At 43.5% G+C, this 13625-nt stretch overlaps 1 protein-coding gene across 18 annotated transcripts in view; it reads left to right on the forward strand.

Moving 5' to 3' along the window:
- Window positions 1–2640: 2640 nt before the first annotated feature.
- Window positions 2641–13625, forward strand: part of LOC147618948 (uncharacterized) — a 222548-nt gene continuing 211563 nt past the window's right edge. For 17 of the 18 annotated variants that reach the window (XM_086774131.1, XM_086774139.1, XM_086774128.1 and 14 more), the window contains exons 1-2: window positions 2641–2848; window positions 13356–13424. In XM_086774131.1, the coding sequence (XP_086630257.1) occupies window positions 2753–2848; window positions 13356–13424 (165 nt within the window). In that variant the 5' untranslated portion in view covers window positions 2641–2752. The remainder of the gene's footprint in view (window positions 2849–13355; window positions 13425–13625) is intronic. The other variant, XM_086774135.1, reaches the window with a different exon arrangement.

The following is a 13625-nucleotide window of genomic DNA, read 5'->3' on the forward strand; positions in this document are numbered from 1 at the left end:
GCTTATAACTAGGCATTTGTCTACCTAATTTCCAATCCATTAGCCTGTTTTGTGCATAAAAGGGCGGAACAAGTTGTATAGACTGCATTATCCGCATAATCTCTTGCCATATTGGTTTGTGATGCATGCCCAAAGTATATTGATGATTTGCTTGAGGAAAGCTGAGAACCTGTCCATTCGCATCCATAACATTCTGTACATATCGAAAACCTTTGGTGGATAGAAAATAAGCCTTTCGAGGTCTTAATAATGCTAGTGGTTCCTTGAAGACTTTGCTCCAGTGTATGCTTTCTAAAGCCGGTGGTCCTAGTGTGTAGGGATCCAGTTGCCAAATGCCAATGTTCTCATATTTGCACATAATGCGGCTAGCATAATTGCCCATGGTTGTTTTTGTTGCAGAGTTCATATTTCAATAGCTTGAGCGCCTTTTTATTAGCTATTGTTCTCCATAAGTATTCCAAGGCTCTTGACATAAAGCTATCAATATCTTTTTTGGTCCAAAGTAAAAGTGGTAGGTAGAACTGAACATAGGCCATAAGAATGGATTGAACAATCTGAAGTTGAACATGCAAAGGCCATGTAGAAAGCTTCCAGTAATCCAATTTGCGATCAATTTCTATAAAACCAAGCATGTCTCATTCTTAAGAGAAACTAACAACCTATGGGATATCCTAGATGTTCAATAATCTGATCTTGTGATAAGATTTGACTTAGCCACAATATCTCATGCCAAGAGTATGCAGTCAATGGAAGCAATTTGGATTTTGCAAAGTCAACATGTAATCTTGCAGCCACTCCAAAAAGAGACAATACATCCATAAGTGCTTTCATATGAGTGGGACACACACACACACACACACCAATCGCATGTATACATGCACACACATACACACATGCATGTATACACGGACACACATACACCACACACGTATACACATACACCACATGCACGTATACACGCACACACAGAAGTGATTTCATATTATCCACACACGCACCACACGCATGTATACACGTACACACACACATGCATGCACTTCTACACCCACCTACCCACCCACCTACCCACCCACACACAGAAGTGATTTCATATTATCGGCCACACACACACCACATGCATGTATACACGTACACACACACATGCATGCACTTGTACACCCACCCACCCACCCACACACACACACCCTTCGCTGTAGTAGGTGATGCTTTGTGAATGCATTAGCGAGGTTATTTTTAGGAAAAAAGAAGGAATCATCGGCCACACACACACCACACGCACGTATACACGCACACATACACACATGCATTCACGTGCACACTCTCACACACATCCCTTCGCTATAGCGATCCTCGAGTAGTAGTGAATGCTTGCACTTCCTCATACCCATATCCCCTCCTTGGCATTTCTTCCTCTTTGTCTCTTTTTGCTTATTGTCTAAATTTTTGCACACCGAATTACACTTCCCCTCGGAGCCCTTGTAACAAACAGGGGAGATTAACGCTCCTCTTTTTTAAAAACACACATCTCCAATTGCCTTAACACCTTGCCTCCCCCTCAATAGCTCCTCTCCATTGAGGAGATCCTCACTATGGTATCGTAGGGTGTGTGCCCAACCTTACCTTATTTGTAATAGACACTAACTTGTGATGTAGGGAAGCCCAAGCAATAAGCCCAACCTTAGGCTAAGGTCCTCACACCAACTTTCTATTACAACTATGCACTTTGCTTGACCCCGATCATCTACTTAATTCTGGGAACTTTCTTGCATGCTCCCTTCCCCCCTCTTTGACTTAGCACACCTATAATCTTATGCTTTGGAGAAGCACATACATTAAGCATGCCTTCTAAAGGAAGAGAGAGAGAGAGAGAGAGAGAGAGAGAGAGAGAGAGAGAGAGAGAGAGAGAGAGAGAGAGAGGTTACACACATAGACATGATCACGATGCTAGTTGTGGTCCAATTCTAGTAATGGTGGGATCCCACCTTTTATACAAAGCCTCGAATGTGTGGCTAATTACCTTGTCAGTTAGCGCTCATAATTCTCCTTGGAAAAGCTTGGGAAGCATGTGCAAGTACAATTAGATGTGAGAATCTTCCTCCTTTTCTTTGGTTAAAACCTTGTCGATGAACACTATATATTAGCAGCCACAAGCTTGGGAAGCATGTGCAAGTACAATTAGATATGTGAGAATCTTCCTCCTTTTCTTTGGTTAAAATCTTGTCGATGAACACTATATATTAGCAGCCACCCACCCTTTTTGCATGTGTGCTTCCCACTGCCCGCCCAACATTGGTGAGTGTGGAAACAGAGGATCTCTCGCCACACTGACAATTTGTGCTTTCAATAACCCCCTTGTTTGAATGATGGATATGAAATCCACATGTCTTGTTCATGGACAACTAGTCTACGTGCATCTTGTCGTCAGTGAATGACACGTCTCCCTCAACAACACATGAGAATTCGTGCCTTTTTTAATAATCGACCTAGGCCATCTTTCTAGCCCGTTACACACTACTAAAATGGGCTTTTTGGATGCAACCTAGCTAATGCGCACCCAATTTGGCATCCCCTTTAGGTCAGAGAGGTGTGAAAAGCCCCCAAGGCTACCTATGGGGCTTGTGTAAAGAAAGAAAGTTGGCGAGTTGGAACTTTAGTGGGGTCTTGGGATTGGCATTTACATCTTGAGCTTTTCGTATTACAAAATCACCACCTTAAGAGCGTTTTCAGCAGAGAAGAGCAGGGCGAATCGAAAATGGCAGATGTAAGAGAGTTCCGGTCGCTGCTTGAACAGAAAGAGAGGGAGATTCTTGGAATCCACGAGCGCCAAGTCTGCATGCTAGAAAAACGGGTAAGTAGTTGATTAAGAGTTAATTACAGAGTTAATGTTATACACTAAGTTTCTGGTTAAAGCATGCATTCGATCGTATTACACGTTAAATTTGCACTTAAAAGATTATCAACTCATAAACAGCCCATGTCATTAGGAGTTTTAAGCTTCTTGCTTGTGCGATGCCCCATAGGACATCCATTTAGCCCTCCTGAGTTGAGATAAAAATGGACGTTTCCAAGATACCCACAAAGAGGCAATACCCATCCGAGTTGAAGATTATATCTCGGTTCTTAAACCCTTCACCTAAAGAGGTAGATTCATCATGGAGCATTTTGCATGCTTGGCATCTGACATTTATGTTAGCTGTAGTGGGATCTTAAATAATGGGCATGGATCAGAGATTTACCCTTGGAAACAACCAAACATGACAGATTACTGGATCTTGCAACGCCTCACACACAGCACGATCTTTTCTAACAACATCGATGACTATTTTTTTAAAGATATGTAGCCGTTCATAAAAGTTCTCTTGCTTCCCAAGGATATAGCGATTTGAGGAGCATCTTCCATTTGCCATGGTGTTGTCATTTCAGAGTTGGGAAAAGGCACCACCATGGGGTTATGTGACATATTCAAGGCAACATTCCAATGTGAATAGGAGGGCTCATGTGTATGCTTTCTCATGATGTTATTTTCTATGTAGTCTTTAAGGCATGTAGTGGCATTATTGAGCTCGAGATTCTGATACTTTACTCTGTTATAGGTCTTTATGCTGTTTTTCGAACTGCGATTTTCAGAAGTTAACATGGGAGATTTAAGCCACAAAGGACTTGACAATTGTGCTCCTTTGAAGCAAGACATAGCAATACACCTAATTGGAGAGCCCTTCCTAAGGTTCTATGTGCACTTTGCTTTCTTCACACCTTTTAGAATATCCATGTTTCCCTTTTGGGAGCGGGATACTTTTGCCATTGTTGCCTTCATGGAGGAGGCACTATGTGCACATGGACAAATGGCTACATGCTTTTAGCTAGATGGGAGTCCCTAGTCATCTTATTTTAAATATTCTTAGTCCTTGGACTAAAATTTGAACTTTTGATCGGGTTCTCATTGGTCAAGATGTTCTTAAAATCTCTCTCTCTCTCTCTCTCACTTTAAGATTGAGCTTCACTATGCATGGGAGAAGGTAGACATTGCCTCATCTTTTGTATACTTGGGAGTCACCTTGGGTTGATGCTCGTCATCTCCACCCATTATATACGATGGTGACCTAATGAGTCTGATTGTAAGCATGGTTATTTCATGTTGAGTGTTTGTTATGATGAATGGGTGTGTGAAATTGCAACCTATCTCTTTCAATTCGACAATGTTGGTTGCTTAGTGTTTGGGGTGCTGAATTGTGGTGGATTATATGATGTTGTGGGGAGTATGTTCTCCTCGTGTGGTCATTCCCAACCGTTGTACTTGTGTCGGTGTGGGTCAATAAAGCCAAGGCCAATATTCAGGAGTGTGGGGTTTGATAATCGTTAGTTTTGATGGGTTGTGTGATGTGTTGGGTTTGAGTCATTGTGCTATGTCTGTGTTATCAGTGTGGAAGTAAGGGGACAAAGGCAATCTTGCATACAAGCTGAAGTTACATCTACTTATTATATCATCTTGTAATAACTGAAATCTCATATACTACGTGGGTGTGTGGAAGTGACCAAAGTGTTTGTATCATGATCTTATTCCTTGTATTAGAGCCATGGATACAACATATCTCAATAGAAGGTTTTCCACTAGATATTCATGTTCCCTCTGCACAGATTATGAATGGTTCATCTTACTCCAATTACCAGCAGGGTTGAATGATATACAAATTCCTTGGGATCTACCAAAATGGGTAATTGATGCAGAGGCAGTGTAAGAAAAAGAGATGGATTGTAATTGAGTCATGTGAATACCAATCTTCCTTTTTGTTAAATATAACCATGTGTCAAGTTTGTTGACATATCTAGAGGAGGTTTTATATATATATATATATATAAATGTTTTGGCATAAAATCAGGTTTTTTTGTCACATATCAGCAGTCTTTTTTTCCTTGTGATGGTTATGCTTGTGTGTTGGGTTTTTCTTGGGAACTCATACGTGAGATTTAGTGTAGTGGGATAGATTTCCATTGAAGTGTGTTAGTGGCTTTGCTTGTCAGTTGGGTGTGTGTTAACCCAATATCTAGCATGATTACCATATCAACTTCTTGGAATGAAAGTTATTGTGGGAGTTTCTTTGGGAGTGTGTGTTGTTCAAACTAGGTTTGTCATGATTGGGGATTGGCGTTTAACAAAGAGTCATAGAGTGCTCCTCGAGTATATTTAAGGGTTGGGAGCTTGATAGAGATTAGCTGTAGAGGCAAAGACGATTGCTACTCATCACCTCACAATGCTACCTTGCGAAGTTCAAGAACTATTCACCCATGGATGCTAAATGGATAGATGAGGTATACTTCTAGGAGTATACGCAGCTCCTAGAAGCATACTTGGAAGCTTTTCAGTTGTGGTCAACTGTTCAGAAGCCGGGGGGGTGTCACTAGTTGGGCATTCGCTGTGCTTTTGAACCTATGGAGAGGCTCCATAGTGTGGACATGACACCTCATGGCTTGGGACTTACGTCTACGCCAAGGGTCATGTGGATTGGCACCTCATGGTAGGGGATTGATGTCTACACAAGTAGATATGAGAGGCTGGGGATTTTGGTCCACACCCATATCTAGACTATGGTATTCTGGTTGGCCTAGGGACGTAATGTCTACGCCTAGAATGACCGCTTGCTACAAGATAAATGAAAGGGAGATTGATCAATACATTCTTATGCATGACATACTTGCATGCTTGGAATTGTTTTCGTGTGAAATGCCAACAAGATCTGTGTGTCTAGATTACACGTAGCGGATGTCCTCTCGTGAACCGTGCACGTGAATTTGTATTATGACCTCGCTCGTGGGTTGTAGATAGGTGGTAGGTGTGACTCCAAACTCTTTGTTTAAGCTTATTTGTGTTTTAGCTCATTGTGCTACTTTGTAGGTCCACACTTCATTAAAGTATGACCAGATAACTTAGAAGTGAGTTTGGGCATCCACACTTCATTAAAGATTGGGCGGACAAGTTATAAGTGAATTTGGGTATTTATTGCATGGCGGCCAGCCAACCTCTCATAAATTAGGCACTCTTTTAAATAAAAGAGTGTGGACAACTTATTGGGTACCCTCTCCACTTATGGGAGAGGTGTGGCTCCTATTGAGGTGGCCCAATGGCCCCCCATTTTATGAATGAAAGACTTATCCTATCTCTCCCTTGTAGGGAAATAGGTGCCTTCTTCATATGAGGAGGTAAAGGAAGACAATTTTCAGCATAAGCAGTCCACATAGCATGGTTTCTTGCTTCGCCATGAAACCGATCCCGTCAAGTGGGAATAGACTCCGTTGGACACCCACACGCGTAATGGCACAACTTAAATCACAATTTGAAATGGACAACTTAATAACAACTGGAATTTGAAATGAAATGAAATGAAATAGATGGACACCAGCACTGGGGCCAGACCGGGCCGATTCCCCCCTCAATATATGATATATTTATTGGGAGTATTTAACAAATACAATGCTCCATGGGTTCAAAGAACCAGATGATGTCCATGTACAAATGAATACAGTACCAAACAAGAGGCTCGAAGTAGATGTTCAAAGTAGAACGACCACTTGCGTGGTTCAGTCTCTACGGTCCTGTGCCTTCACTGGACTCCGCGGAGAGCGCCCCACTGGTGTTCCGGGACCACGCACAAACAGGCGCTCCCGTATTAATGCCTGGCTCTCCCGATCTCGGCACCTTTGGACCGTGGTTCTCCAAAAGCTTGGACTACCCGGCACCGAACGGGTGTTAGCCGTAGAGAGATTCCCTTATCAGATTTACCACAAAGTTCTTTACTTAAATCTGAAATTCACTTACTTGTAGCTCGCAGATGGAGGACCAATACCCGAGGTATCTGTGTGCAGCTACTTGAGAGGGACACCGAGACACAGCAGCATGTCGTGAGGAGTAGTTGCCTGGGGAAAAGTATAGCCTCCTGAAGAAAGGAGATGCCGCCTATGAAAAGGAGGCACAACCGCCTGCAAAGTAAAACTACCACCCGCTGTGCAGGACACAGCCACCTTCTGTAGAGGAGGAGGAAAAGGAGGTGTCGCCTGGCTTTAGGAGCACAGCCACCAGCTGAAGAAACAGTAGCCACGTATAGAGGGTACAACCGCTTGAGGGAGAAGAAGCAGGAGCCGCTTGTATGCAGGGTACAGCCGTCTCCTACTGGAGGAGAAGTACACACAGTGGACAGCCGCCTGCTGGAGCTGGAGCGTAGCGTGCTGGTGGTGGACAACTGCTTGGCTGCAGAGCACAGCCTGTTGGAAATGAACACACAGCGTGCTGGTGATGGACACACAGCCGGCTGCTGTGGTAGGTAGCGCAGCAACTTGTAGTGCAGCCGCCTGAGGGCAGAAGCGCAGCTGGTTGGTGATCAGGCGCACAGCCGCCTGTAGAGTAAGCAGCGCAGCCTGCTAGAGGTGGCAGCATGCGCAGCCTGCTGGAGTTGGCAGCCAGCCGCCTGGGAGCAGAAGCGTAGGCTGTTCAGCAGCCGCCTGGGAGCAGAAGCGAAGGCACCACCTGTTGGAGAACATGCGCAAGAGATGGTCGCCGGATGTCTTCTTCTTACGGGAGAGGTGGTCGTTCTTTTATGTAGAAATTGGAGTGGAGTAAACAATTTGAGCTGGCTGGCTCCCCACATTTGCATGTGGGCGGCCAGCTTCATGGTGGTGTGGGTAGGTGACCATGCACCCACCCCCACACACACAAGTTAAGTGTGGCTCCCCACCTTGGCCCCTAAGTGGGTGCCCTTTTTTAAGTGAATGTGAACATACAACCTTATAAAATGAAAGGTTAGAGAATAAAGTATTAAAAACCAACATGTGCAATACACTTACCACCTGTTCACATGCAACAAAACTCGTCAGAAGACAGAGCAAACTTCACGACTCACTGGCAGGCGTCCCCGCTCAGTAAGTGACACGTCAAACAGGCAAACACAAAAATACAAGTCATGCGAAAACAGTTTCAAACATGCAGAACATGAGTGCATGTGCAAATAGTATCATGGACATATCTCCCGTTCATGGAACAAGTACAAAATATCTGTCGGGCACAAAAATGGCACGACGTAAAACATAAATCCTGGTCTTCCTTGGAGTGATAGTCCCATAGGTAAAACACAGTTCCAGGCACGAGCCTTCCTATGGAGTGACAGTCCCATAGGCAAGACACGGCACGAATACTGGCTCTTCCATGGCGTGACAATCCCATGGATAGAACACAGTCCAGGTCATACACGGGTGGCACCAGTCTGGCTCCCGTCCATACGACACCATCTTGCTAACACACGGGTGGCACCAGTCTGGCTCCCGTCCATGTCAAGCAAAAATACTGGCCTCTTCACACGAGACACCGGCCTAGCCTCAAGTGAACGAGACACAAAAACTGGAGATGGACCACATGGTCGGCCAATTGGTGACACTCCAACTCTTGGATCAGCCAGCAAATGAGTGCTACATTGTTGTCCAACCCTTGGGAGTCCTTTCAGCGGTTATCTCTTGGATATGTACCTGCTGAAAATGTTTTGGAGCATTTCGATCGTGGAAAATTTGAGAAAAAACTGATTTCTTCTCTCAAAATAAGCAAATTCAGGAGTGAGAGCTTCCTAAGTTCTCTTTATCTACTCTACATCCGTGTGCTTGACCATTAAGGTCTTCTGTGACTCGGTCTGGCACACATGCATGTGTATGGATGCTAGTGGAACATAGCTGCTTGTGGCAAGACACGGGGGATTGGGGAGTGAGGTTCTTTGCGACAAAAGCTATGGAATCAACCCCGACTTCGACAAAACATGTTTGCAAAATGTTTTCATTGCATGGATGTCATTGGAAATCTGGCATGTGATGCCCATGAAGCTTGTATCATGAGAAATCCTTGATTATACAATCATATTACAAGGGGGGTCTGCCCTTTCTGGCCCTATTGGAGTGTCATTTAAATTTCAGCATTGGTACCTCATTTAGTTTTGTGCCATTTCATCTTGTGTAATAGTATTAATAATTTAAGTGTGTCAAGATTGTGCTTAACCCTATTTGGGGCAATTACAGTCCTAAGGGGGGTCCGATGCGGGTCGAAGCGGTGGTGCCATAGAGCGAAGAGAATGCCTGAGCTGTGCCTACTGCAATGGGGCTCTGTGGAAGCACCTTGTTAGTCATTGTGGGAGTGTCAAACTCCACCTAAGTGTAGGTGTGCCCAAGAAAATGAAATTTGGTGATTTTCGTTGGGCTTTGGGAAAAGAATATTAGGAGTTTTCTGGAGCTTCCAGAAGAAAATGTCACTCCTCAACAGGTGTAGGCCTTTAGAAATGCTCAACTAGGCCCACTGGATCTCACAACCTTTAGAAAAGAGGATAGCATTCTGCATCCCTATGGGAATGGAGCTCTGTAGACATGAGATGGTAGTAAATGGGATAACACTTGTTTGCACGTACAAATACCGACAGATCACATGTATTACTTTTGTAATATTATGCACAGGTAATGTACACAGGCTCCATGGCTAACAACTAGGCTAGAACACAAACAAACTTAGAAAAAGGGGAGAGGGGGGACAGAAATAGTAGACAGTCCAGACAACTGATACATTCTCTCTCTCTCTCTCTCCCTCTACAAGAGCCATTTTCTACACCTCTCACTAGATGATTTTATCACCCGCCCGGCGTACATGGATGTACACCTATCACATGGGATACGTTGTGCCATTGGACAGATCCGGACCTCATCACACCAGCTGTGCATTGAGACAGGGTGATATGTGCATTAGATCTTGGACGACCGCATTTGTCAGCTATGCTACCAGGAGACAGAGACAGAGGAGCACTACATTTGCCGATGTACAGTCTATTATGAGATCCGAGGGAGATATTACTGCCTCTTCCGAGAGGGTTTTGGGCCGTTACGCAGGGTCGTGGAGTTTGAGAATCAGAGATGCCTGGGATTGTTCCTACTTGAGCTCAGGAGACAGAAAGAGACCCTCTTGGCAGACAGGAGACCGAGCCATGATGTACCTAGACAGAGGACCGTGACAGATTTCTTCGGCACCAGCACCAGCAACCCAGCCCACACACCTCCTGATACCTTCTCCATTGGGCCATCAGGGCACCGACCACGCTCCTAGGGAGTCACCACTGATAGAGTAGTCATCTTATGTCGTACTCATCGGCCATGCCCACCAGGATCCCGACCACGGCATCCTCACCATCGCCAGATCAGAGCCATTATTGCTCGGCATCGGAGGCGCCTACCTTGCTTCTATGACCTCTCCATTCTAGACAGCCCCATGGCGGAGATACTTGATCTAAGGAGAGGGCAACACTTCAACTGATCAGCATACATGGATCTACCTGATATACATTTTCTAGTATTTTCTACTCAATATCATCTCGGAGTCTTACAATTCTGTTTTTATAACTGTAAGACAATCAGTTTATTGTACGTTTTAGTCTCATTTAGTTGTTCTCTTTGATGAGACACCAACTTCAGATGTACTCTCAGTTTTGGTCTCATAGGCCATTATGGCCTCTTAGAGACGTTAATATATCATTTCATTTCATTTCTCTCTCTCTCTCTCTCTCTCTCTCTCTCTCCTAGAGGTAAAAAAGTATTCTCTCTCTCTCTCTCTCTCTCTCTCTCTCTCTCACACACACACACACACACACACACACACACACACGACATCGTCCCCTTGCAGAGTTTGGAGCAATGCGCCTAGTTCTTAATGCGGTCTTTCCAACTCTCACTTATACCCTGCACCTTTATACTCTAGATGGAGGTAGACTCCTGATACTGGCACACTAGTCTTCCATGCAGCTGGCACTGGAGGGACAGAGCAGGTCTTGGTAGTCCCAGCAGGTGACCAGTCGGTTTGATGCATGCGAGACTGCCTGTCGCCATTTGCGTTCTCCTTAGACCCCTTTTTAGATCTCTCGAGGTAAGGGATCAACTGCATCATCATCTGTCTGAATTTTACTCGGCTTCACACTAGCGGCACATGGCTGACAAACCCGGAGCTTCCTACAAAGCTGGCTTTCTACCGTGAGCACTTCTTGCAGGTCATAGAGGATGGCTTCATTGAGAAGCCTGGATATCTTCATAGGCACATGTCACATGCCATATTGGACAGATCATGAGGCTCGGATATGCAGACTATGCTTGACTGGAGAGATCGAGTCAAAGGAACACTACTTGTTCAGATGCCAAATGCACTATAAGATACAAGGGGAGGTTTCATTGCCTATTTAGAGATGGATTTGGCCCTTTATGCATTACAATGGTCAAAGATGCTTGGGGATGTACTTATTGGAGATGCACATATGCCTTCTAAGAGGCTGTTCCCACACAAGGGACTTATGCATACTAGCAGTTTTTCACACATTTGGAATCGCTTTATTTAAGGTCTACATTCATTGCTAGTTTACTCAACCACCTAGCACTTGTTTATTCCTACATTAATCACTATTAATATTTATTAGGAGATGATGTGAAACTTTTTGACAAGTGGTCATGGGTGGCAAAGGAGAGCATCATGGGGCTGGTGGTATTGTGAAAAGAACATCGACACATGAACAATCAAAGAAAGATGATGTAACTCTAAAGGGTACAATAGTTGTAGTTTCCTTCTTAATGCCAACTTATCTCAAGGAGCTGAAGCATCTTATCCTTCCTAAGGAAAGGAAAATTACCCGTGTGTTTTGGGAGATAAAAGTAGGGGATGTGAACATGGAGGTTAAATGAAACTGTGAAGCTATTCCAAATTCATGTTCAGTGCATGTTGTTTGTAGTCACAACCCACATGATTCTATAGGTCTTACAAACAGACAACTTCCGTGCTTTTGTGATGCATGCATGCATGGGTAACGGAATAAATATGCCAACAAAGCACATGTGTAACCTTGGGATTATCACACTCTAGTGCCCTTAAGTGATTCAAGTGATGCTATAAATGATGAATATGCATATGATGAAGCAACCTATGAAGGTCATCATAATGTTTTAAGTACACATTTTTATGTTGGGGATAATTTTACAGTAAATGTTAAGGCTGACAATGAGGAAGGTGTTAATTTCTATTTGGTCAGGTGCATTGCAGTCAAAGAGCAAGTAACAGAGACATATGTTAATGAAGGGAAAAATGAAATTACAAAGGGGTCCTATACCATCAAGGGTTTGTTCTATAAACAAATGGATTCCTTATCCTTAAACTCCTAAGAAATGCCCCTATAGTTTCTGTAAGCCACACGGAGCAGATTAGACATGCACAGCAGACTGGTCCTGCAATTGAGCTGGAGAGATTCTGGCTACTCGCACCCGTGGAGTAATCAGAGATTGGGTTGCCTCCCTCCAGAAATAGACACCCTCACCCTCAGAGATTCAGGCTCTCTACCTGTCAGCTCGAGATTCGAGATATTCTTCAATGCTGTGCACCACCAAAGGAGTTGGATATCATGGCTATCTACTCGGTTGGACACATGAGATTTTTGTTTCTACTTCATGCATTGTATGCACAGGAATCTATGTAGTACATAGACCCTGCTCTTTTCTTTTCATGTTGTTGTTATACATGGATTACATGTAACATCTTTTTAGTCTAACAGACCCTTTGGGTCTCTAGGAGACGTTAATATGATCTTTCTGTCTTTCCCTCTCTCCCTCTCTACCAGGATCATGCTGCTCTTTCACATTCCCGATTAACTCAACCAATGGCAAGTTTCAATATAAATTGGTTTTTCATTCTTTGGTATGTTCAACTATACCCAATACAAGACTCGTTCAGAAAGCTTTTAATTTGATGAAAATTACAAGTGTAGCCTACATCTCAGGTGAAATCTTGTTTATATCCCAGAAGGATGGAAAGAAGTAAAAACGAGCATCTATGACTGGTCTCAACGGTCTTCCTAGCTCTCATCAGCATGACATCTTATGTTATAAAGGAAAGGGCTCTGATGAGGGTGTAGTACAAATTATGATAGTGGCCCAAAAACCTATTGGAACAAGCACATCTTCAGTAGGCAGGACATTAAATAGGTGGTCTTCAGTTCTTCAACTCCACAAAGTTCGCAGATACTATTGGCTGTTTGTGCTTTCCCACAAGAGTAGTGTCCCCACAGGTGATGTTTCCGGAATTTGTGATTGACACCATAACTCTTTAAGGCTCAAGCCTCTTATTTTGATGTTTCTTTCTCATAGCTCACGCTTCATATTTTAAAATTCAGGTCTTTTGTCACTGTACTGGTTACCTGATTTCCTAAATTTGGAAAGGTTGATTATAATCTATTGAAATGATGGTATAATAGAAAAGCTTGCATGGGTGCATGTTGATGCTGGTATTTTGCTCAAGAGTAAATGTTATGTATTACCAGATTTCTGAGCAGCAGAAAGAGTTTCTTGCACTGAAAAGCACATTTCTGCAATTGCAAGAAGACTTCAAGGTATGTGTTCTGTTTGTTGGCATGTTCATCACAGGGATAGATCTATCTACACTGTTGCTTTCAGAGAATTAAAAGATTGTGCTGGCAGGCTAGATTAAATTTCAATATCTTGCTTATAAAGTGAGATAATTGAAATGTTCCATACAGCCAACATCTCTAGAAAAGGTTGTTTTCATAAATGACAACAACACACAAATGTTC

The sequence above is a fragment of the Cibotium barometz genome, chromosome 34 (genome assembly GCF_041138505.1).
Source record: "Cibotium barometz isolate CiBa-2024 chromosome 34, ASM4113850v1, whole genome shotgun sequence".
NCBI lineage: Eukaryota > Viridiplantae > Streptophyta > Polypodiopsida > Cyatheales > Cibotiaceae > Cibotium > Cibotium barometz.